This window comes from Paroedura picta, chromosome 2, assembly GCF_049243985.1.
Source record: "Paroedura picta isolate Pp20150507F chromosome 2, Ppicta_v3.0, whole genome shotgun sequence".
NCBI classification, from domain to species: domain Eukaryota; kingdom Metazoa; phylum Chordata; class Lepidosauria; order Squamata; family Gekkonidae; genus Paroedura; species Paroedura picta.
In genome coordinates, this window is record NC_135370.1 from 143,065,085 (window position 1) to 143,091,133 (window position 26,049).

The 26,049-nt window shown below is 41.8% G+C and overlaps 1 protein-coding gene across 3 annotated transcripts in view; it reads right to left on the reverse strand.

The window, feature by feature from the left end:
• The window catches only part of HEATR5A (HEAT repeat containing 5A), an 80,781-nt gene that overhangs the window by 32,990 nt on the left and 21,742 nt on the right, over positions 1 to 26,049 (reverse strand). For all 3 annotated transcript variants that reach the window (XM_077323043.1, XM_077323044.1, XM_077323042.1), the window contains exons 8-21: positions 25,464 to 25,719; positions 23,310 to 23,465; positions 18,854 to 19,104; positions 16,860 to 16,971; positions 14,693 to 14,845; positions 12,526 to 12,625; positions 11,990 to 12,099; positions 9,391 to 9,554; positions 9,122 to 9,297; positions 8,188 to 8,293; positions 6,472 to 6,662; positions 4,843 to 5,002; positions 2,789 to 2,978; positions 1,547 to 1,716 (exon numbers count right to left, since the gene is read on the reverse strand). In XM_077323043.1, the coding sequence (XP_077179158.1) occupies positions 1,547 to 1,716; positions 2,789 to 2,978; positions 4,843 to 5,002; positions 6,472 to 6,662; positions 8,188 to 8,293; positions 9,122 to 9,297; positions 9,391 to 9,554; positions 11,990 to 12,099; positions 12,526 to 12,625; positions 14,693 to 14,845; positions 16,860 to 16,971; positions 18,854 to 19,104; positions 23,310 to 23,465; positions 25,464 to 25,719 (2,295 nt within the window). The remainder of the gene's footprint in view (positions 1 to 1,546; positions 1,717 to 2,788; positions 2,979 to 4,842; positions 5,003 to 6,471; positions 6,663 to 8,187; positions 8,294 to 9,121; positions 9,298 to 9,390; positions 9,555 to 11,989; positions 12,100 to 12,525; positions 12,626 to 14,692; positions 14,846 to 16,859; positions 16,972 to 18,853; positions 19,105 to 23,309; positions 23,466 to 25,463; positions 25,720 to 26,049) is intronic.

The following is a 26,049-nucleotide window of genomic DNA, read 5'->3' on the forward strand; positions in this document are numbered from 1 at the left end:
TGGGACTGTCCTCCCTGTTCAAGTAGGAAATTAGCAAAGCAAAGCTAAAAGTATTAAGAGTTTCACAAATTTTACTACCCGAAGAAGTCACAGGAACTTAAGAACTGATTGTATTCCGATCTATCTTATCTTACCTTTTGGAATTATTTTCAAGCCAATAAAGGTCATTGTGTGTTCTGTTGAGTTTTACAAATTACTGCAGAAGAGAATAGTTTCTATGCTTACCTTGACTATATCTGAACATAGAAGCAGTAGTGTTGCAGATCTATTAGAACTTTCCTGTCACACCCACTCATGACAATTTTTGATCCTTGTATTTATGTGTATACAGGTGTGTGAACACAAACATATACCAGTTTCAAACATCTGGTAATGCAGATTATAGTCCAAGGTTTCACCAACCCGTTTGAGTCTGTGGGTACATTTGGAATTTTGAGAGGGGTCGGTAAGCACCACCCCAAAAATGATTTCCCAGGAGGTGGAGCCATATCCCAAATAACTATTGAAGTAGGCAGATCAAAATAAAATACAACCCTCTTACACCTCCTCTGAAGACGGAAAGTTTGAAGGGGGAATGAAACCAAACACTGATTAAAGAAAACACAGGTGCTTACCAGTCCTTATCTTCCAGTGGAGAAACCTTTTGTTTCAGTGAGGGCACTCAACAACAAGCCGAGCCTTACAACGGCCCCATGTACTTCTTAGAAAGCTCGGCAGGTGCCAAAGGAAGTACTGGTGGGCACCCTAGCCTTGGGAACCCTGCTGTAGTATGTGAAAGCTTACATAAAGTAGCAGGTCTTTCCAAGTGCCACAAGACTCATTCATTTTATGTGAGCCAGCTTGGTGTAGTGTTTGTGATCCCCTCCTGTGATCTCCTGCAGTCCCCGCCGCCACCCCTGGAGGACCTCTCACCAGGGGGATGACCCAGTTGATCCCTGGCTGCCACTGCACTCACCCACTGGACCTGCATATCTTCTGACAACCGCTGTAGTCACGACCTGCAGAAAGTGCACCCACCATCGAGCCGAGGCCGTTGGAACGCAGCCCATTTGCCTGACTGATGGGGCTTGTTGAGAGTGTTGCTGGGAGCCACACCACAAGTCTCATACAGAGGCAGGAGACTGAGGGTGGCCAGCACAGTGCAACCCTTAGCCGAGCTCAATGGCTGGAAGGAAGAGGTGGGACAGAGGAAGCCAGGTGGAGGGAGCAGGACCCTGACACCAGCTGGATGACCTTGGGCCAGTCATAGTTCCCTTAAAGCTCTCTGAACCCCACCTACTTCACAGGATGCCTGTTGTGGGAAGAGTAGGCAATCAGCGATCATAAACCATTTGGAGATTTTCTCAGGAGATAAAAAGGGTATATAAAATCAGCACCTCTTCTTCTATATAACTTAAAATTACTTATTTACGGTACCCACTTTGTTTTACTACAAAACAGCTGCTTTTTCCTCAAAGCAGATCCACTACTTATAGCATCAGTTTAACTCTACCAGTTCCAAAGTCACAAAACAAAGACTGGAAAAGGCATTAAAATTTATACTTACACATAAGCACTTTACGAGGCTAGATAAGTTTACATGACACGGAGCAAACATATGGAGTTGCTGAAGGCATGAGATGGCGTGAGCTTGTACGAGACAATCGGGATTGTCTTGCATCACTGCACAGCCCAGGAGGCAGGATGCCCTTAATGCTGACACTGTACTGCTGCTGCCTATAGATAAGGGGAAAAAAAAGAAGAGAACAGACTTCTCTCTGTCATCTTCATCATTAATCCAATAACTTTAGCATCACCCAAAACCAAAGTACTGCAAAGAAAATGATAAAGATTTTAAATTGCAATTTTTTTTGTAAAAAGCAATTTATTATGATAGTGTACTACTGATGGAAAATCCATAGGATAATTGCTGTATCGCAAAAGTCTTTCCCTTGTTCAATAGGCAGCAGCCCCCTACCCCCATCAAGACCCAATTTATATTCCCACTGGCTCAGGATTATTTCCTCTGCTGATTAGAGAATATGCATATGTATGTATATCCATGCCCAAGGAACAATGCAGATTCTGCGGGAGAAAAAAGAAAGTCTAGCTTTGCCCAAAGTAATCCTTTTTGCATTCACAGTAGTATTCCTCTTATCTATGCAAGAAAGTGTTTTCAACTACCAGGGGCATAAATTTGCTAAGAGCACAAGACACAGAGGTTTTCTTGCCAGTGAAGAAAGGAACACTTGGATTTTTCTGCTATACTTACAAAAAAGACCTCACAGGCCATCTTTGATTTTTGTAGTATAGCCTCTAGTATATACTCTTGAGAAACCCCTGAATCATTCTTCTGGCTTCGAGAAACTTGCTGGTTGGGAAGAACAGTTGTATACATGCCCACCTGGGGCCCCTCTCCTTCCCACCCCCTTCCAGGCCCATCACTGGCCATTGGAGGGGGGAGTCGACATGATGATTTATGGTCATATCACACAATAAACGTTTAAGAAATTTTAAAAATATACAAACATCCATTTGAGAAACCCTTCCAGTGCTGTCAAGAAACCTCGGGGTTTCACGAAGCCCTGGTTGAGAAAGTGTGCTCTAGTAAATGAAATCTGGAGGTTGACAGGCTATGTAAAAATGATCATAGGTTTTTGGTACTACCCATTTTAAAGATGATTCCTCACGATGTTCCTTACAAGTTTTCTAAAATAAAAACTTCTTCCACTCTTTCATTTAACAACTCCCAGCTTCATGATTAATAATGCTAGACTCCATCATTGTCATGCCACAAACATATGCATACCTTGCAACTCAGGACCCAACGTGGTGATAAGTGCATTTAGACAGCGACCAAGGCTTTGATGAACTTCAGCATAAGCAGGAGGCACAGTCAACAACAACATGAGAACAAGAGACAGGGTAGGTTCCACATGCATGTGATACAGAGGGCCAGCAGAATCAATGACCAGTGACAAGGAATGCAGTGCCCAGGTCTGTAAAATACCAGAAATGGAGTGCTGTCACACATGTGCACATGCACACACACAAGCATAAATTATAGAAATTGCACACTGTGATACAAATTGAATGCACTTTAGTAAGGAGGTGATAAATAGTAAGGTGTTGTACAATAAGGTGTTGTACAATAAGGTAACAAGAAATTACATAATAAGATGACTGCTCAAATAAATATGTAATTTCTTTCCTTGGCTGTGGTCAGCAAAAACCTGAGGAAAGCTACTTCTGCCATAATGAAATCAGAGTCCAGTAGCATCTTTAAGACCAACAAAGATTTATTCAGGGCGTGAATAAATCTTTGTTGGTCTCAAAGGTGCTACTGGACTCTGATTTTATTGTGCTGCTTCAGACCAACATGGCTACCCATTTGAATCTACTTCTGTCATGTATGTGAACATACACAGTCTTATCTTCCTTGCCTCTCTCAGTGGGCAAGAACAGCTATCACAATCTGATAGGAAGAACAGAAAGGGAAGCAGTCCAGGAAACGGGAAGGTTCTGTATGTGTATGAAACCCACCCATACACATATAAGAAACAGGCATGTGCAAAAAAATCCCCAGAACACAGTACTTGTTAGGTTCAGGTATATTTGGTTCCTCAAAATATTGGCATTCCCTGATATTCCCAAGAAAATATTAGGAAAACCTGATTTTTTTTTTGGGGGGGGGGGCTCTAAGACATTTAGAGGGACTTAGATCCATTTCAATGCCTGCCACTTGATCTCTTTGCAGGATGGGCCTGTGGGGGGAGGGGTGCTGTTTTGAACTGGATCCCTCTGCAAAGTGAAACAGTTAATCCTGCAGAGAGAACTCTCTTCACAAGACGGACTTGGGGTCCTTTCACTTCCCTTCATTTGGAAGGGGGGAAAGCAAAAAGGAGGGTTTTAATGGCTGCTAATCATTTAGCTGTAACAACTGACCAGCAGACCTGTCAAGCTGCTAGGTTTAAATGGCTAGCAGCCATTTTATCAGTCCTTTTCACTCCCTTCCACTTGCAAGGGGGGGGGGATGAAATGCACAGCTGATCGGTATAGTTTAATATGCCTAAATAAAAGCTGCAAAAAATAGCTTTTATTTGGATGAGCTATACTGTTAGCCCAAACAGATAAGAGAACTGGTAGTTAGATTAGAAATACTGAAAAAATATCAGTAAGATATTTTTTCAGTATTTCTTTTTTCTGGTGAACTGACTGCACAGACCTATAACTGGTCCCCCATGCTGACTCGAGGACCACAGAACGATGGAAGGAAAACTAAATCCCAGAAAATGGAGGTGGATGTGATGAAACATTTATTTTACTTACTGAATATTAACAGTAAAGATAACAACTCCCTACCCTAAGGCCAATTTCTGGTATGGGATAAAATGTTGGTGACGGGACTGAAGAAGCTGAACTTAGTTTTTAGACTATTTTAACAATGTTATTTTATTGTTGTAAACTGCCCCGAGCCCACTTGCAGGGAGAGGCAATAGAAAAATGAAGTTATTAAAACAAATGAACAAACAAAAGTTACAAGTTGAGAGACTGGCTTGTATTTGATGCACAAATGGAAATGTAAACAAACTTAGAGCAGTTCCACTTGGGCAAGATCTTGAGTAACACACTGACTTTCTTCATATATATTATAGCACCCAGAAATTAGTTGTACAACATTTTCCACAAGTAGAAATGCAAGTGGGGACACAAGAAGTCTGACACACAGCTACCATTGTCTTTTTCTTGCATTTCTTGCAAGAACTCATGTGCATGTGGAAATTCTGCACTGAAACCAATCCATTATCTTCAATTGTTTAAGAAATAGTCTGGAGAAGAGCACTGCACACTGAATCAAAATACCTGTACTTCAGGTGAAGTGCTGTCCTGAGATAGTGTGTAAAGTATTCCAACACAGGCATTCAAGTGCTGAGTAGAGTTTATGCCTCCTAGATATCTATAGAGAGATCCCAGAGCCAAAGAATGTCCTGCTCTTGATATCACATCCCTAGCAGATTTTAACCTATGAATTGTAAGGGGGAAAAATACATTTAAAAAGGATCAGAACAAAGGGTATAGCACTGAAGTCTAGCTGTACAGGAAGATTACAAACCTAATTATTCTGAATCTCATAGCCAAATGGTCGCCTAAACCCTTAGTCCTGAAGCAAAAAAGTAGTAGCCTTTGTTAAGAACTATCCTCTCCAAGATGTGGTTACAGAAAAGCCATCACTGTTTGTTTTACAGAACCAAGTAACACCTTTAAGATCAATAATGTTTTATTCAGCTCATATATGTTGAATAAAATTGTGTTGGTCTTAAAGGTGCTTCTGAATTCAAACTTGGTTCTGCTGCTTCAGACCAACATGGCTGTCTACCTGAATTTGTTTACTTTACCATTATTGCAGCAGAACCCATCTAACAGACTTTAGGAGAAATCCCAAAGTCTAATCAGAATTTTATTCAATGAGGCTTACTCTCAGGAAAACATACTTAGGTGTGCAGTCTCTGTCGACTAGAGTGTTTATATCTGCATGAAATCAGAATGTGATTGCCCCTGATTGAGAACTGCACATCCCCTAATGTCCACTTGGTGTTCCTACATCATCATCATCATCGTCATAGAATCATAAAGTTGGAAGGGATCCCATGGTTATCTAGTCAACCCCCCTGCAGAATGCAGGAAAGTCAGAACTACCTCGTCACCCATAGTGACCCCCAATTCCATGTCCAGGTGATGCCCCCCCCAGGAAAAAAACAAACAAACACAGAATCCCTGGTTAGTCTGGTCTGGAAGAAATTTGCCTTCTGACCAAAACAGCACCTCCCTGAGCATGTAAGAAAGGGCCACAAGAGCCAAGCTCAGACATAATTCCTTCTGCCCACCCATTTACAATCTGCATAAATTCACAGTGGTTGATTAAATAGGCAAGTAGGGAAAAGCACTCCAATAAAATGCTACTTTTTTAGTCCATTTGCACAACAAGATTAAACATAATCATTTAAATTGTGATGGGCATATGTGTGCATAATCTTCTCTCAATAGAAGCTTGTGATATACTCTATGTCCTTTAGCATTTTGTGAAAATTAAATAAAATAATTAGGAAATATGACTGAACAGAAGAGTACCTGCTTTGTATGCAGAAAGCACTAGGTTCAAACCTTTGCTTCTCCAGCTAAAGGAGTCAAGGTGATATGAAAGACTTCTTGGGAACAAATGCCAGAACAGACCATACTGACCCCCAACTCACCAATGATCTATTTCAATATTAGGAAGTTCCCTGTGCTTGCAAAATCATAACCACTTTTCATGTTTTATTCCCATAGGTTCTTAAAAGTTATGCCAAATTGTAAAGCAGCAATTTACATAAATCCCATTTTTACATTGTACAGACATTAGATCCCTACCTGAGTAACCACCAACACTACTTGGAAGAAAAGGGACATATAACAATGTAATGTAGTAAGTTCATACAAAAAGAAGAGTCTTACTTGTCAAAGCTAATTTGTGCCAATCCAGCAGTGAAGGCACTGTCAGCAACCACCTGTGCAAGTCTGGCTAGGGATTCTGCAGCAGAACACCTTAAAAGTGGATTACTGCTTTCCAAGGCACTCATCAGTAAATTCAAAGCACACTTTTGGATTTCGTCAGAACCTAAATCCCCTTTGCAACTAGCCAAGTGCTACAACAGAAAGAAAGAGGTAATTATTTTATTCACCCAAAAGCAAAGGTTATCAGCTGTTTTTTATAAATTGAACTTGTTCCAGTTTCATAAGGATAACATCTATGCTTCCTCTTCAGTTACTCTGTCATTCTCAGCTGCCTCACATTTAAAAGAGATTCCTAAACAGATGGGGAGAAATAATGGTTTTGGATACTGTCTTAAATTTAAGATCAAAATGTAACTCATTCTTACATGCATGAAGATCTTGTGGCTATAGGGAAACTTGATTCTGAGATCAAAAGGGAGGGTCCATCAGTCAGCCAGGTTGTCCATAAAGGGCCATAGAGTTTCCCTTGACTTTTTAAATTTTAATATATATATTAAATTACAAGATCACATTGGAACCACCCGCCGGGGGGGGGGGGGATGAGCCAAAGTGATTCCCATTCGTTTCTCTTAATTTTTCTCTTTCCTTTAATCCAATAAGCCCCATTTTTAGGGTAGCCAAGCTTCCAAGTAGAGCCTCATGATCTCACAGAATTACAACTGATCTCCAGAATGAAGAGATCAGATCCCCCCGAGAAGACTGAAGTTTCAGACGGTGTTCTCCATGGCTGCTGAGGTCCCTCACTTTCCAAAATCCTACTGTCCCTAGGTTCCATCTAAAAATCTCCAGGAATTTCCAAATCTAGAGTGGCATCCCAATCATATTACAAATCTTCAACCCCTTAATTCAGGCTTTCTCAACCAGGGTTTCATGAAACCCTGGGATTTCTCAACAGCTTTGGAAAGATTTCCTGAATGGACAGGAGTTAATTATTTTTTATATTTTTTAAAGTTTGTTAAATATTTATTAGGTTTTAAGATCAGATATGATAATGTCAGGACGCCTCCCAGCCTCTCCAAGTGGCTAATGATTGGCCCATAGAAGGTGGGGAGGGGGTCCCAGGTGGGCGTGTACACAGCTATGCTTCTCAACCATATTCTGCATCATTGTGCTACTTCTGGGGTTTCTCAAAGCCTGAAGAAAGTTTCAGGGGCCTCTCGAGGGTTGAGAAAGGCTGCCTTAATTAGATACAATTTAGTACTTCAGTTTTCAACTTGTCCACAGTGTTGTACTAAGAGCATTCTCAGGACCACTTGCCTCACAGAGTGTCTGTTGTGGGGAGAGGAAGGGAAGGTGATTGTAAGCTGCTTTGAGACTACTTTGGGTAGTGAAAATGGAGTATAAAACACATATGTATAAACCAAAATACAAAAATAGGGCAAAATAGAGTGGATAATGAACAGAAGGACATTTTTAGAAGGAAAACAAAAGATATATTTATGAAGCTGCATGAATATATAATTCATATTCTCATTGTCTTCCTTATAGTTTGAAAATCACAATATTGATCCCAGGAATGTAAAGAATTTAAAGAAACAAACTTTGCAAAAACCTGTGTATTGGATGTTTCAAGCACACTGAGCACTGTATATGAATAACATCAATTAGTCTTCGTAATAAATGGTTACTATAACAAGAGAAAGACGAGTTGCTTACCTTAAGGAAGTTAGAAATGGCAGATACAACATTTTGTTGTATTATCTGCTGCCGTGATCCTTTGGCTTGTTTTATGGATGCCATTAACTGTTCTAATACTTGCAGCCTTAAGCACAGACACAGAGGAAGAGGAAAACAAGTATTCGTTTATATGCAGTATCCATTCACTGATTTTGTCTTTTTCTAATTGAAAAAGCAGCTTAATATAGTTCTGTTCTACAAGTTCTCCATTACTGTTTCACCTTTATTTTATGTTTTATTTTGTTGATTTATATGATTTTCTGTTCAAATATATGGAAAGTCCAAATACAGAATAGAACCTTTTTTAAAAAAAAAAAAGTGAACAAAGCAGCCAATCATAGACATCAGGCCATCCAAGCAATAAAAATCATAACATAGCAATAGCTGCTGTCATAAAATATCAAAAATTTCCAGAAAAGAAATGTCTTCAATTTGACTGGAAAGTCTGAGGAGAGCACAATTTTTTAATTTTTATTTATATTTATATTCTGCCACTCTCCAAAGTCTCACGGCGGTTTACAGAAATTGCCCATATCACCTCAGAGAAGGAATTCTACAAGCAGTAGCATCCCTTTCATGGGTCCTAAATTTGCACAATGTACATTTCAGAAGGAATGTTGCTTCCACTATGATGTATTTGATAATTGTAAGGCACGTATAGTGCAGTCAGGAGATCCAAGGGTTATCTGGCAGCCAGGCCCATCATTTACTGAAATACTTATATACCACCTTTTCTCTTGGCTCAGTATAAGTAAACTGACAGCTAAATTTATATCATAAATGCTCATTTTACAACTTTTTTCATAAATCCTATGGCCATGCACTTTTTCATGTTTACTTGCTGAAAAGTTTTACGCTTATTAATGTAAAAGTCTAATGTGACATTTTAAATTCACAGTCATAAATAGTTTACCTTTGCAACTCTGCTACATGGGAAAATATTACTCCAAAGAGACGGGCTGCTGCATTGATAATAGATAATGTTGGAGGTAGCGGTTTAGGCACTAAATCACCTTCTGAAGCTTTCTCATAAACTGAGTATGGGTCATACTCCAAGCTTCCTCCAGCTATACTGTTCACTAACAGCAGCTGCAAGAGAAGGAAAAGTACAAATGTTAATTCTTTCTGGTCAAATCACTGGAAAATAGCCTTTCTTCATGTAAACACTGCTTAAATGAATACCTGCTCTTCAATAAATCTCTGCTCTGTTTCTTGTAGCAAGGGACCAAGTAAGGAGAGTTCATTCTGGTGACAGAGAGATGGAAGATAAGAAGCAGAAGCTGTCATCTGGTTATCAGGCTGAGTCAAATCAGGAACTAGTTCGTTGAGAAGAGCAGAGAAACATCCTGAAAACAATGGGGGGGAAGAGAACCTGTAATGTTTTGCTAAGGCAGAAAGGATGTCTCATGGAAGGCGAATTCCTAAAGGGCATCCGAAGTCATACTATAGGTTGCCTCCTAGTATAGGGTAGTCAAACTGCTGTCCTCCAGATGTCCATGGACTTCAATTCCCATGAGCCCCTGCCAGCATTTGCATTTGCTGGCAAGGGTTCATGGGAATTGTAGTCCATGGACATTTGGAGGGCCGCAGTTTGACTACCCCTGTACCCAATTTAGAATAGCAGCAGAAATAACGGAAAAATGTGTGCGTTCTATATACCACATGTTCCAGGCTTAGAGCTATGAAAATCCAGTATGTGCAATTAAGGAGTAAATGAAAGCATTGATAATAAGGTGCAACTTGATTTCTCCAACAGCTTTCACTGCTAGATTTAAAGAGAAATGCAACTAACATAGTTATCTAAGCTACTGTGAAGGTTGCATACACACGGCTCTAATTTTCTGTGTCCCTCCACTGCCACTGTGAAAGCAGAGGCAACCCCAGCAGCAGCAGAAGGTTCGTGCAAAGGTTTTCTCTACACTTGCCTTCCCACAGCTACTCATGGCTCCCCCCCACACACACACTCTAATGGCTTTTTCAGTTTAAAAAAAATCTAAATTAATATATCACCAGAGCAATATGTCAATTACTTTTTAAAAAGTTAACTCAAAAAGACATCTGGGCAGTGTGGCAGAAGAGCAACCATGGAGGACTGGGTCAAGGAAAATATCACTGATGTGAGCCAGATATTAAAAAGAAAACATTTGTGTCCAAACTGCATGCAAAGACACTTTGACTGTGATGTTCCTTGAAAAGATCATACTAAATCAGCTTAGGGAAAGAATGCAATGAAGCAAGAAAACACAGAAAAGTGGACTATTTGGGGATGATGCTAGGCTGAGGCTTCAAAAAGAAAACAATTGCTTTACTTTATGCATTAAACTGAAGCAAAACCTCCATGAAGATGCTACTTAAAATTTTAAAAGATTAACTTTATATAACTAAAATTCAGGAGAAGACAGATATTCTAATATAGAATAGTGTTATTAATAATGCTCTGACACTGAACTGAAATATTCATAATCAGCATCATCATATGTAAATACTACAGCAGTAAAGATAAGTTCATAAATTCCCCTTGTGAAGCAAAGGGGTTTTCCATCAAATAGCCAGGATGACCTGAAGACCGTTTTTAACATAACAGCATTAGAGCTTTCCTTATGTTTTTATTCAGTAGTTGAACACATAGATACTGTATCAGTTTACAAATCACACTAAAACATGGGTAAGAAAATTTAACTAGGCCTTATGATCAGCCAGCAACCTAGAATCAAGTCATGATTTGAAGCTGGTTTGTACTTGAAGTGGGTTTTGACTGGATGTATAAATGGAGAAACTACCATTGTGATCACTGCTTCCCCATCCCCCCCCCCAAAGAAATGGGAACGCTCTGAGGCAGAAAATTAAAGCACATAAATATATCAATTGAGCTACAAAACCCAAAGCAGGCATGCAGCACATATTTCCCCTTTCTAAACAGTAGAAGAGAATCCTCAGTTGAAGTTAACTGCTATGAAAAACAACCTGGACTTAGACCCATTATGCACCGGGTTTTTAGCGCACATTCGGGGTGGAATGGCGGCGACTAAAATCACTGATAACACACGGAGCTGGCTGCAACCGGCCGCAGCTTCGGTGCATGCCGCCGAAAAAGCCACGTCAGTGAAACGCGGAAGAAAGCGCAGCTTCCGGGTGACCAGGGCGCAACCAGAAGCGGCGCCCGGATCGCCGCGTGCATAATCGGTTACTCTGGGTTTTGCCGCCGTCGCGCCCCACCCCGTACATAACCGGTATGCATCGCGTCTTCCCCCTCTGCGTTTTCCATGTGACCCGAAATCGCCGTTTCGGCGGCCGTGCATAATGGGCCTATCTCTCAACACTCCAACATGTAAATCCTCCCCAAAATCCTGTCAAAAGAGCAGCTCTCTCAAGTAACATGTTAGCTTGAATATTCTACCACCTTTGACAAGTTCATAAAATATGGATTCAGAATAGGAAGCTACATAGTCTGTGACCCTGATATGGATAGCCCAATCTCATCAGATCTTGGGAACTAGGCACGGTTGGTCAAGGCTAGTATTTAGATGGGAGACCACCAAGGAAGTCCAGGGTCATTATACAGAGAAAGGTCATGGCAAACCACTTCTGTTCGTCTCTTGCCTTGAAAATCCCGTGGGTTGTCATAAGTCAGCTGCGACTCCATGGCACTTCACACGCACTCTCAGTTTTTACTTAGATAAAATTTATTATTACTCAGTTTGCAGACAAACAAGACAAGGAAACTGTCCTTAAGGTATCTCAGGACAGGATTTTTGGACATTTTTGGGAAGAAAATACATACCTTCATAAGTCTTGGGAGGTAACAACGTAAGCAATTCATACAGTCTTTTCCTATAATTCACTGATGATGGTTTTAATGGATTGCCATAGGTTTTATTTAATGAAGGAAGCCTTAAAACAAAATGCACAGCTTGAAGTTAGACTGAAATCAATGTTCACAGGTTACTAGTTTGCTTTGTATTTTACCTCCAAATCATTGTTGAGAAGCATACAAAATTTTAAGTCACCACACAAGACTATTGTTGTCGTTATTAGGTGCGAAGTGTCCGACCCATCGCGACCCCATGGACAATTATAAATTAAATTTGGATTGTCACACTATTGCAATTCTAATAGGTTTCACAGTCATAAAGTAATACTTTAGCAGTTTCTTTCCTTTTTATTTTAATAATTATGTAAATTCATGTGGAAATATGATAATCATCAATTACAACAAATTAAATCAGTAAAAAAAAATAGAAAAACATACAACCAAGTTTTTCCTGAATATGAAATCACAGTTTAATAGCGCCAGGAATTTTTTCTCCGAATACTCACTGGGTCAGTAAATCAACAGCACATGGGAGGGGAGGTAGCAGGCTTTGAATGACTTCATCGGTAAGCAGCCCCCCACAATGGACAATAAAGGTTTTGATAGCTGAAAGGAAAAAATAGAGTGACTAACTATAACAAATGGGGAGTTAGGGGGTCCCCCCCACACTTGGATTTTTATACAAACAAAAACAAAAGAAAACACTGGTTGGATCCCATCAGCTTTTCCAATTCTCTTTCTTACTATATCCGTAATCTCCCACAGCTTTGGTCCAGGTGGGTTTCATGGTCTCAATCATAGTTCCTTTGCTGGTCAGGTTGGTAGGACAAAGCCCTGTATTATCTGTTCAGATTTTAAGAATACAAATGCTTGACATATTTTTAAATCATGGGCAATACCTGAAGGATTAGTAAGGAAACTGATGAAAAATGTACTGAACTATTGTATAATTTTTTAAAAACACACATCAATTTATGGTAATAGCGACTTTTAATGAAGTGTATGTTGCAAGGATAACTGATGCTCTTCAAAGTGTTAAGATTCAGCTTGTTGGCCTTTGTTCACTTTGACATTCAGATGCCATTTCTCACTCCCTGCCAATGACTGGAATGTTTACACTGCAACCATAGTCAAGTGGCTGCCCTATGGATGTTATGTTGCAGCCATGGTAATTGAGCCCAGGCCAGCTCAATCTCATCAGATCTTGGAAGCTAGGCAGGGTCAACCCTGGCTAGTATTTGGATAGGAGATCTCCAAGGAACACTAGAATCATGATGTAAAGGTAAAGGTAAAGGTATCCCCTGTGCAAGCACCGAGTCATGTCTGACCCTTGGGGTGACGCCCTCTAGCGTTTTCTTGGCAGACTCAATACGGGGTGGTTTGCCAGTGCCTTCCCCAGTCATCACCGTTTACCCCCCAGCAAGCTGGGTACTCATTTTACCGACCTCGGAAGGATGGAAGGCTGAGTCAACCTCGAGCCGGCTGCTGGGATTGAACTCCCAACCTCATGGGCAGACAGATTCAGACAGCATATCGCTGCCTTACCACTCTGCGCCACAAGAGGCTCTTTAGAATCATGATGTAGAGGCAGGCAATGGCAAGCCACCTTTGAAGGTCTCTTGTCTGACTGCCAGACAATCCTAGGATCCCAATGAAATAGTACCAAAACTGGAGGTGGGAAGGAAATGCAGGATCTGACAGCCCTCACCCCCACCAACTACACTGGCTCCCAGTTGAATTCTGGGTCAGGCTTAATGTTCTGGTAAACACCTTCAAGACCATACACAGTTTGGGCCCAGTGTATCTGAGAGACTGCATCCCTGCCCCCAAAAGCTTTACACTCTGCCACCTCCAACTGGCTCGTGATGCCTGGCCCCCCAAAAGTGCATTGTGCCTCAACCAGGGTGAGAGCTTTGTATGTCCTGGCCCCCACCCAAAGAGATCAGGGCCCTTCCTGTAAAGGGAGCTCTTCCACCAGGCATTTGATTGAGGCTGACAGACTTAGCACCATCCTTTCCACATCCTGAAGCAACTGATCTCTCTACGGGTTCTGTTTAGAAAGTTCTATTGTATTGATATATAATATTGTTATAATATTGTTACTCAAGTCTTGTTCTTACTGTTACAGTTATTGTTATTATGATTACAATGTATATCTCGATGTATACCCTTATACTGCCCTTATGGGAGGGCAGTATAGAAAACAGACAGACAGACAAATAAATAAACAGAAGTGGTGACACTTGGGTAAGGCAGGAGGAAGGGTGACCATCCCCTCCCCAAGTTGGCAAGGTGGATGGTGGGATGAAGAGTTAATGCTGCTCCCCCCCTGGAGGGTGGTGGTGAGGGGTTTCAGCACCCCCCACCAAGGCAGAAACCATGGAGATTAGTGGAAGAAGGAAGAGCAGAGACCCACAAAATGGAAACAGACAGGTGAGTGAGAAAATTTCTACAAGTGGAGGGAGATTCGTTGGCTCCTTTCTTCCACTAGAGCACATAATAACCTCCAAAAAAAGCATGACGTCTGTCATCAGAATGGGGGGGGCATATGGGCAAAGATCATCCCCCTCCAGAAGTCTTCAACAGGATCCAAGCCATTATCCTGTTTTTCTGTTTGCCTTCTGAATGCTCATAAAACAAGAGGCAAATATCCACATGGTAAATACTGCCTACCACAGAGAGCTCCTGCACGGCCTTCCAGCGTCACTTGCCAGGTAAAGGAATCACCACGACTTTTCTCTGTTTCTAAATCTTTCGGAGACAGTGGGAACACACATTTCCATAGTAGCAGCATTCTCGGGAGATGGTGCTGGACAACTGCAGGACCTGTAAAATTGGCAGTTTCAATATAATAAACTGCATTTTTTATTTTTTTAAAATAGCAACTATGCAAGCATTCCCACAAAGACTTCAGGCCACTAGCTTAAGGACTCCAGCTGATATCTTCTGACTTGCTCTGTGACTTAACTTTTAGCTCCAGGTTTTGCTCTCGATCATTAATAGGTGGGTACTTGATTTTCCCAAACTTTGGATTCAAATTTTGCCCTATTGATTTTCTCCAGTTAAGTTTTCCCAGTTCCTCCTTGAAAACAGGCGGTGTTACTTGCCATATTATTTATGCAGAACAGCCAAAGGATAATCAGAAAAATCTGGGATTTATGCAATATTAATTTTTCACAAATCTTTTAGGACTGGAAGGATACCTAACAAAGTAACATTTAAAACTTTATAGTTCCTTTGACTTTTTTCAAGAGTGCCAGGAAGGCTACTATGCCATCAGATGGGTACAGAATAGAATACAGAATACATAGTACCTTTACTGGCATAATAAAAGATAAAAAAGTAGAACAAGAATAATACGCTAAAATAATATATACAATCCTTCAATAAGGTGTAAAGCAGTAGATGTTGGATCATGAGGTAGTCATATTATGATGTGTAGTTTCCGGAGCGACTTAAGGAGGCGGTGGTCTGCCTGCTCCTGAAAAAAACATCCCTGGATCCGCGGGACCCGGCCAACTACCGTCCGGTTGCGCATTTAGCATTCCTGGGAAAGGTAGTTGAAAGGGCCATAGCGGACCAACTCCTGGAGTTCCTGGAAGAATCTTCGGTGCTCAATCCATACCAGTCTGGCTTCCGTCTTGGCCATAGGGTGGAGACGATGCTGGTCGCCCTGACGGATGATCTCCGTCGCCAGCTGGATCGAGGTGGCTCTGCTGTGTTAGTTCTTTTAGATCTGTCGGCCACATTTGACCACAAACTACTAGCATGCCGCCTCACCGGGAAGGGGACAAGGGGCACAGCATTATGCTGGATACGCTCCTTCCTCCTAAACCAGATCCAGAGGGTGGTGTTGGGGGATGAGCTATCGAGCTCGTTTGGGCTCCCCTGTGGAGTATCAGAGGGCTTGGTGCTTCCCCCCATGCTTTTCAACATCTTCATGCGCCCTCTGGCCCAGTTGGTCAGGAGTTATGGCTTGAGTTGCCATCAGTACGCTGATAACACCCAGCTGTATCTCCTGATGGACGGCCGCCCTGATCCCCCCCCCCCCCGATCCATTTGCCAGATGTTTGGAAGCCGTAGCTGCATGGCTCGATATAAGGTGATCAGGAGCCTCTGATCTGGAGAACTGGGTTTGATTCAACCCTTCTCCACATGCAGCCAGTTGGGTGACCATGGGCCAATCACAGTTTTGTCAGAATTCTCTCAGCCTCACCTACCTCACAGGGTATCTGTTGAAGGGAGAGGAAGGGAAGGTAGTTGTAAACCGCTCTGAGACTCATTTGGATAGTAAAAAGCCAGGTACAAAAAGCAAGCTATTTTTCTTCTTCTGGCACTCAACAAATGTTTCTAGTGAATAGGCAGGGCTGGGTGGGGCTTCTGCCCAGTAGGGCTTCCAAATGGCCACTGGAGATCTGACTGGCTGTACAGATTTAAAGAAACATTACTTCAGTAGCAGCTGCCACTGCAGCACATGGATTCTCACTGAGAAAATATTCTAAACAGAGCTTCTGCCTGAACTGCTGAAGAGTTACTGTGAGAGTATGAAAAATCTTACTCCCTGACATTTTGTGGCTGGCTCTGCCTCCTGTGGCAGCCATGTTGAAGTCGTACCCACCTCCAGGTCAGGATTTCACCAGTTCAAAAATGCTGGGAAGCCCTGCTCTATAGCACGGGTAGTCAACCTGTGGTCCTCCAGATGTCCATGAACTACAATTCCCATGAACCCTTACAGCGTTTGTGAAACTGAACAATAGTTTCATATATGGATATATTATAAAACACAAGGTACCACAGACACCTTCTCAACAAAAGAGAAAGATTTAGTGAATCATCTTACCAAGTGTCATTAAGGCAGCTATCAACAGCCATCCAGACTGCATTCGTTGTACTGAAATCCGACTGTTCTGAGATGCAGAACGCAACAGATCCTCAGCTACTGCCATGATGACCTAAGGAAAACAGAACTATCACTATCACTGAATGATGCAAACTTTGGGTGGGAGGAGCTGTATATATGCATCTGTAATTACATTATACTCTCTCACCACCATCACAGATCTATGTATGCAACGCAGGAGGCAACTTCACTTATCAAGGTGAATTTTCTCCTGAAAAAGCTTATCTGTGTATGTAAAGTTCCATCGAGTTGTAGCTGAATTACGGCAACCCCCATGAGGTGCTTTCAAGGAAAGTGGGAAGCAGAGATGCAATCACCTTCCTCTACAGAGTCTTTTTTGGGAGTTTCTCATCCAAGTACTGACCCTGCTTAGCTCCCAAGACCGGATACAATCGGTCTATACCTTGTCACCTTCCCTCCCCAAAAAAGCTTATACTGGAGTATAATCTTTAAGGCGTCTATGACTACACACAGTAGGAACCTTGGACTTAAGGAGCTCTGGTGCAAAGGTGATAATTACTGTCAGAGCAGGCCTGGAACTTGCAAAAGTTGCTACTTTCAAGACTCATTACAAGGACTTTAAAGGATTTTAACAGAAAAGTGTCTGCTCTTCTGCTACAGGAGGAAAGCCCCAAAACATTATTATGTTTTGAGGAACTTTGCATTAAAAAGCAGTAGAAGCTATCATCTCTTTGTTATGCCTCTTTATTTAGATATTAACTTTATAAAGTTATCTCCAGCCAGACGGCAACATCTTAGCTGCAACAGAAAGTCAGGGATTGAGTCCAGGGTCACAGCCTGAGAAACTGCTATGACAGCAAATATGCCCATTGCCCATGTGACCCAGTGAAGTAGCAATGAAAGGCAACAGTAGAAAACATGTAGATTTCCTCTCTGAATGCCTTCGGTTTCCATAACAGAGAGGCAACTGATCTGTGGATGTACTTCTAATTAGCCACTTTAAAAGAAAATCTTTTCCTTGGCAGAGCCAAATAGATTTCAGTTGCATTGTTCAAGAACACAGCCATACATTTTTCTCTCCCACTGACAAAGCTGTGATGTCTGTGGGAAAGAGGTAAGTACAGTAACCTGCCAATTTGAACTAAATGATAAACCAGAATGAGGTTACAGAAACTCTGACAAAATATTGTTTTACTCTTTTTATAAAAAAAGAATCCCCTACTTACAATATTTGAATTGTGAAAAAATAAATCCAGTCAAGACAAGGATTTTTTCTTACATTTCTAAAATTTAATTTCCATTAAAGTGATTTTAATAATTATTATTTTATTTTTGTAGCCCGCCTTTCCCAGTAGGTTCAGGGAAGGTGAAAGTAAGAAGGAATATTCCTTTTAATGAAATATAAACAGTATAATACAAGAGTGATATATCAGAGTAGTAAATAATCTTTATCCAGTAAACTCAGTAATTATCTACTGTCTTTGCTGTGGTGTTTCACCCTTATAATGAGAAACACCTTTGAACTAGAACATTGTAAGATCTTAAATATCACCTAAAGAAAATGTATGCTTCATATCTGTTGTTCATGCATAACTTTATGGACTCTTGAGAAAATTAGCACACAAATATGCATGCAAAAAGAACATATAGTCTGCTTGCCAAAACAAAACAAACTATTTCGCATAGTATTAAAATCACATGTTTTAAATTGCCTGTGGAACACATGAAGCTGCCTTATACCGAGTCAGACTACAGGTATCACTGTTGTTTACTCGGACTGTCAGAGGCTTTTTGGAGTCTCAGATGTTTCACATCACCTGCTACTTGAATTGTTTAACTGGGAATTGAACCTGGGACCTTTTGCATGCAAAGCTCTACAATGGAGCCTCAATCCCTCACCAGGAGATGAATATACATGACAAAGTCACCTGTGACACTGCCACAAACATTGAAGATGTGGTTCTGATAATTACCTTCCCTTTGCAATGTGGAATTCCCAAAGGAGACTGCCTTACTGCTCCCAGCAAAGCAGCAATAGCAAAGCTATAGCCGGTCACTGCTTCTGGGGAAGATTTCAGTGCTGTGAGTTTCTCAATACAGCGATCCAGAAGCGGAGTGAGAAGGCAAGGCAATGCTACAGCAATGCAACGTAAGCACCATGCTGCTGCTAGCTGAACAGAAATGCTGGGGTGGAGAATAATGGAAATTACTGCATCCAGGATTCCTGAAAAAAAAGAAGATTCCACAAAATCAGATTGCTTTGGTCACATGGGTAGAACTGTAAGCAATACCATATCACGGATATGATGGAGCATCGTTTTTCTCTTGTTGGTGTTAATGACTTCCCTTCTCTCTCTTTCTGGACATAACTTTTTACCTTGTTCTCTTATTATTTCCTTCACATTCTGTCCCGCATTCTTTTTTGTTGTTGCTCCCTGTTCTACTCTTCTCTCCTCAGAGTCCAGAATGCTACTACCGACTTTTATATCCTTTGCTGGCAATCTCTTTACATTTTCACTTTGAGCTTCTTGTAATTAATACAATGGAAGGAAAGGACTGGGACAGGAGGCACACCTCCCTTGCCCGGACAGAATGCAATTGGAGATCTCTTCCTCAGCCAGGAATCTAGGGGTGAATTCTTAGGCCACCTTGTCAATGGAGGCGCAGGTCACAAAGGTAGCCAAGCTGGCGTTTTTCCACCTGTGCCACACGAGGCTGCTAGCACCCTATCTGGCCCCAGAGCACTTAGCCACTGTGATCCATGCAATGGTCACCTCCAGGCTAGACTTCTGAAACTCAATCTATGCAAGCCTGCCCTTATCCCTGACCCAGAAATTGCAGATGGTGCAAAAAGTGGCTGCAGGGGTTCTCACAGGAACACTGTGGAGATCCCACCCCCAGCCAGTGCTGACAGCAGCTGCACTATTTGCTAGTTAGATTCCAGATCAAGTTTAAAATTTTGGTTTTAAACCTTTAAAGCCATTCATGGTCAGGGCCCAGTGTATCTGAGGGACCATCCGACTCCCTATGCCCCACGCAGAGCATTACACTCTGCAAATCTGAACAGGCTAGTAGTCCCTGGCCCATGAGCAGTACGCCTGGCCTCAAGCAGGGCCAGGGCCATTGTAGTCATCCTGGTGGAATGAGCTCCTGAGGGTCCTGTTGGAGCTTTCCCAGTTCTACAGGGCTTGTGAAACAGAGCTCTTTCACCAGGCATTCGCTTGAGGCCAGGTGTTAAAACATCAGTCAGGTCTCTCCTCTCAAACCAATCTTCAAATTACATTTTCTGCATTCCTCTTAACTTGCAGTTGCCTGCTATTTTCTTCTGCTACAATATTAAATTCCCACAAACTGGCCTCATTTTACCCAGAAATATACAGATATTGCCTTCCTCCCTTTAACCTTACTTCACTATCCTTTCTAATATGTCTTGCCACTGATTACATGGAAGGCCTTTCCATTTTTATACCATTTTGTACATGCTATGTAAAATAATATTATATCTCAACACTGTGTTTTCCTATGCACTTATTGAACTGGATAAAGCTGGTGCTGGTGTTGCTAACACCCCAAAACTTAGAAACTGTGATAATTATTGCAACGATCTTAGTCAGCATACCAGATCTGGATTTACTATGGTTGAGTACCCTGTTGTTCTTTTTAAAATTTGTGACACAACAATATCAATATTCATTCACTGTTCCACTAATTGTAGTTGGAATTCCTCCCAAATTAAGTGTGAACAGGACTGCATACAGATTGCAAAAAATAATAATAATAATAATAATACTAAAGTTCAGTTCAGATGTAATGGCAACCATAGTCACAAATCAATTATTCATTTGGGGAAAATGGCAACTTATGATTTACCACAAACAATAGTAGTAGTTAAATAGCTGGTAATGTGAGAAGAAAGAATGAGGTGAATATGTAAGTTTGAGGATCCTTAGCTGTGTAAGAATTAGAATGATGTACCCTAAATTAGCTTTCAAAAAGAAAACAGAACAAAATGATGTTGAAAAATATAGATTTTTCCTGGGCACCATGAAAACTCAGAATGAACACAAGATCTTTCCTCTAAAATACATAAGAAACCAGCACTGGAGAAACCAGAAACTCTTGTGATAAAGGCATTTCCTGTCAACAGGCTAGGCCTTTTTCATAGTCTCTTGTCCAAAATTCAACAATGGCTAAGGCTTAATAAATCATTGTCTAGCTGACGGTAGCGAGGGAGAGAGAAGGAGGATAGAAGGTATTCACCATCACTGGGTAAATCACTGGACTTAGTAGTTTCAAGGCTCCTCCTATGCATTGGCATAGTTTCTGTAACTGTATTTTGGTTTATTTTATTTTTATTATTATTTGATTTTTATACCGCCCTCCCATATGGCTCAGGTTGGTTTACATATAACGTCGCAGGGTGATGCATGGAAAGACCTAAACATCGTCAAAAGTAACATCAACAGTAATCCAACAGTGGTTCTAAATCAACACAATTTCTATAGTATTGATCAACAATAATATAACAGGAACGGCAACTTAGATAAGGTCCCTAGAGAGATTAGACTGGTTCAGGCCATGGAGAGGATGTCTGAGGGGGACCTGTGGATATTATTGGGTTTGGTCATTCTCAGGCAAATGCCTGGTGGAGGAGCTCCCTTTTAGAGGCCCTGTGAAATTGTGGGAGTTCAAGCAGGGCCTTGAACTCTTCAGGGAGCTTGTTCTACCAGCTGGAGGCCAGAACAGAGAAAGCTCTGGTCTTTGTTGAGGACCAATGTGCTTCTTTGAGACCAGGAATCACCAGCCAATTGGTGGTGGCAGAGCATAATGCTCTTTTGGGGGTGTAGGCAGAGAGATGATCTCTCACATACATGAGGCCCAGACTGCATATGGCCTTGAAGGCAAGAACCAAAACCTGATCTGGAAATCAATTGGGAGCCAGCTGAGTTGTTGAAGTATAGACCAGATGTAGAATCTCCATGGTGTATTGGTGAGAGTCCTGGCTGCGGCATTTCTGGATCAAGGATAATGGTAGGCCTGTAGAATGAGTTGCAGAAGTCCAGTCTAAAGGTGACCGTCACATGGATCATTGTGGCTAGGTGTTCTGGTGCCAAGTAGGGAGCTAGTAGCTTGTCTTGGCATAGATGGTAGAAGGCCAGCTGAGCTACTCTCGTGACCTGTGCCGCCATGGAGAGGGAGGCGTTGAGGATCACACCCAGGTTTCTGATGGAGTGGGCTACTGCTAGATGCACTCCATCCAGGTTGAGTAAGCACGCTTCCTCGCTTGGCTCCTTCCTACCCAGGGACAGGACCTCCATCTTTGAAAAACTGAGCTTCAGACAACTCTGCTTGAGCCATTTCATCACTGCTTCCAGGCATCTGGCTAACGTTTCGGGCAGGGTGGGGGGGAAACAGGGCGGTCATCCATCAGGAGGAAGAGCTGGGTGTCATCTGCATATTGGTGGCAACACAACCCAAACCTCCGCAGCAGCTGAGCAAGAGGGCGCAAGAAGATGTTAAATAAAATAGAAGATTTTCCTTGTGGGATGCCACATGTCTGCTGATGACTCTCTCTCCTATTTCCTTTGTCCACAATTCTGGAGGAAGGAGATCAGCCATTTGAGGTTTCCCCCCATATCCCATCGTTGGCAAGGCGGTGAGCTAGAAGCTCATGTTCTACAGTGTTAAATGCTGATGAAAGATCTAATAGCATAACCAGAACAGATCTTCACTATTTCCTATTATTTTATTGCATACTCCTACACAATCAGAACATATAAATAAAACAGTCAGAAGATGCTGGGAGATATTGGCACTCATCGCCGACCAATCAGGTAAACTGTCCCAGCTGTCCCATCCCTGATTGGCAGTCTGTCCAATGAACGGGCAGTCTTGCTCCTGGCTGCATCCCCCTCCAGCTTCTTCCATATGGAAGAACTGTCAGCTGGTGAGTGGGAGCTGGAGGGGGGATGTGGGGCCTGGGGCTGTGAGCTCCATGGGGGTGGAGGAGGAGGGAGCCCCCTGCCAGTCCTCACCCCCACCCCGAACAACCCCGTTTGTGGCCTCATCAGGCCTCGGTGATGTGGGGGGGGGGGGAGAGGGCAAGCCCGTCCCCACCAGTGCTCCTGCAGCTCCGGTTTTGTATGTGCAGAACTTCACAGTGTTTATTTTCTTTGTTCTTAGACCCAGGAGGGCTAGGTGCCTGCTACCTTGGTCTCTGGCTGTAAGAATAGTTAAAGGGGCTGGTGGAAGTGCTACCCTGCGGCATTTGGATGTACACTTTGATTTTTTTGTTTGCCTAGCCTGTCTTCTCTAATACTTCCTATGTTAGTCGTGATAATTTTACATCCTGAACCACAGGCTGAGATATCCAATTAATACCATGCTTTTCATGGAGTCAAACTCACATTGATATAATCACACATTTACCTGTACTAGAATCTTGCAGCACTGGTGCAGCTGTAGTGCCTAAGCCATGCATGAGATTTCCAAGCTCTTCCAGGACACATATAAGCATATGCTGGCTTCCTATTACATCTGTAGTACTAACACGGGTTTCCACGTTGGAGTCACTAATTGCAGCATCTAGCAATACAATAACATTAATTATTCACTATCATATCAACAAATCAATGAGGAAAAAAACCATACACAGGAGTCAAGCCAACAAACTGGAGCATACAACACTCCAGACCCCTAAGAGGGCAGCAGGCTGCAGAATCCTATAATGCCTTCCTACAGCCTCTCTATTCTCCAGCAAGAACCCTTTTCCCACTGGCCTTAGTAAAATCTAAAGCTTATGACACTATCTACCTTAACCATGTTTAACACCAATGAGGATTTGCTACTAATTAGCATTTGAAACTAAAAACTAAAGTGGGTGCCTAAGGTCCCCATTAACTATCATCAGCATTCTCAACTTAGTATTCTATAACCTCTGAGCAGCAATGATTCTTTGGGCGGGATACACATTTCTCAATTGTGTCTCCTTTTTGGTATTTTACCTGTCATTCCTGGGGGGGGGGGGTGTTGTGCGGGGGAGGGGCAAGGAATTGGATTTGTGAATGTTTTTCAAAATATTTTTGATAAGTGCACACATGTTTCAGAGTAGTTCCTATGACATCTCAACCCTCTCAACATCTTGAAAAGTTCTATTTCTGAATAGAAGACATGCATCTTGACTCTGTTGTATAGGAAAAGGAGTTTATTTGCATGTACCTTAAGAAGCCACCTAATGAGTAAATTGCTAATTTGACAGTCTAGCAAATAAAAAAGAGCTTCCAGCAGCACGTAACAGTTGTACTGGTGTATGAAGTGCTGGTTATAAACAACCAGGACCCTATGTTCACCAGGAAATACTGGAGGATGCGCACACACATTGGTGAACAGATCACTCATAACAGCCCATCACCTGTGATGACAGTGGCAGGAGATTATCTTTGCACGAACTACAGTTTCATGTAGGGTTGCCAGGCAGAAGTGGGCTCGTGATGGGAGATTAAAGGGCGTGGTCAAGAGGTCCCCGACATGCTGATATCACACAGAAATAACATCAGCATATTGAAGGTGACACTTTGGATTTGGGCGAAATTCTATGGCCTTAACCCCCCCCCCCAAAAAAAAAAACAGCTTGCAGAGCCAGCATCTGCGACTCTGCTGCAGACATTGCCTGCCACTACCATGCACCTCTATTCCCGCCACCCAGAAACTTGTGGAGCTGGCAACTAGCAACCAGTTCCATAGGCTTCAGGTAGTGGGAGCCAGCGCATGTTCTGGTGGCAGGTGGAGCTGCAAAAACCAGCTGTTTGAGCATGGGGGGGAGGAGATTTGGGGGATTCCCCCACTTTTTTAAACCCCTAAAGTGGGGGAGGTGCCAAAATGGATGTGTGTCCCCCACCCCCAGTGGGGGCCTGGCATTCCTAGCTTCATGCCACCTGAGAGGGTTCTGTACAAGACTAAACTAATTTTGTTTGGCCATTTTGCAATAAGAGGTAAGATACAGCTAAAGCAAGCAGTAAACCAATCTATGGTTACATGTAATAATTTTAAACAAACTTACTGAGTATACATTAATAAGATCTACATCTTAGTACTTTTGCAAGTTATCTTCAGGAATGATGTAAGAACACAAAATTCCCATTCTGAGTCAGATTAACTAATCATCTATTTCTATCAGCATGACATTGGCTACTCAGATATAACAAGCAAGACCCCAGAATCTGATACTCATAATGGTAGCAATAGTAATGGTAGAGCTACCTCCCATATAGTTATCTAACTTGTCTAGAAAATTAAGAATAGGTATTTCACACTGCAATTTTATGCAATTTTACTTGGAAATAAATTCAACTGTATTGCGTAAGACCTACTCTCACACAAAGGCATGCACAGGATTGTATGGCCAGGTAGTATTCGGAAAAAAGAGAAACAATTCCAGAAAACTCTGACATTTTTGCATGATATTACATCAGCATTAGAAATATGATTACTCCATATACTGCCTGAGTAGATCAGGAAATGATTCAAGCATTGATGAAAGAGCATTGGGGAACAGAGGGGCACATAATCTTGTTAATCTCATACCCACAACTTTCTTCAGTTTCCAGATGGCTTGACAAATCTCTTTGGCAGTTGCAATTTGAGCTTTCTCCCCGAGAAGGCCTCCTACAGTAGCTCGGAGGATAAATGAAATGCAGCGGCGGCTACAGATCACATCCATCTGACTCTGAATCGCTTTCGGGTGAGACTGAGAGACTAGGTCTAGAAGATGGGAAAGCAAGGCTGAGAAATTCCTTTCAAGCCAAGGACCTCCTAGTGTGGAGATAAATACCACATATGCCTGAAAAAGAGTTTTGATTAAAGATGTTTTAAATCAAAATTATCTTTATAAAAATCTATGCATACTCCCAATTATAAAACTTCAGTTTCATCATACAGGTAGCCGCTGCTAAAGATTTCTATAATCAAACCTATTGTTATCATTCCTTTACAAGGAAACATGTTTAAAGCACAAAATGGAAAGATATGCATATTATTTACTTCATTTGCCAAATTCAGAATTTATACTGAAAAAAGGCTTTTAATTAAAATAGCGGCAGAATAAACCATGTCTTAGTTTATAAATTAATATGACCTATTTTGCAGTTTTATTTCATTGCTGTGCAGGAAA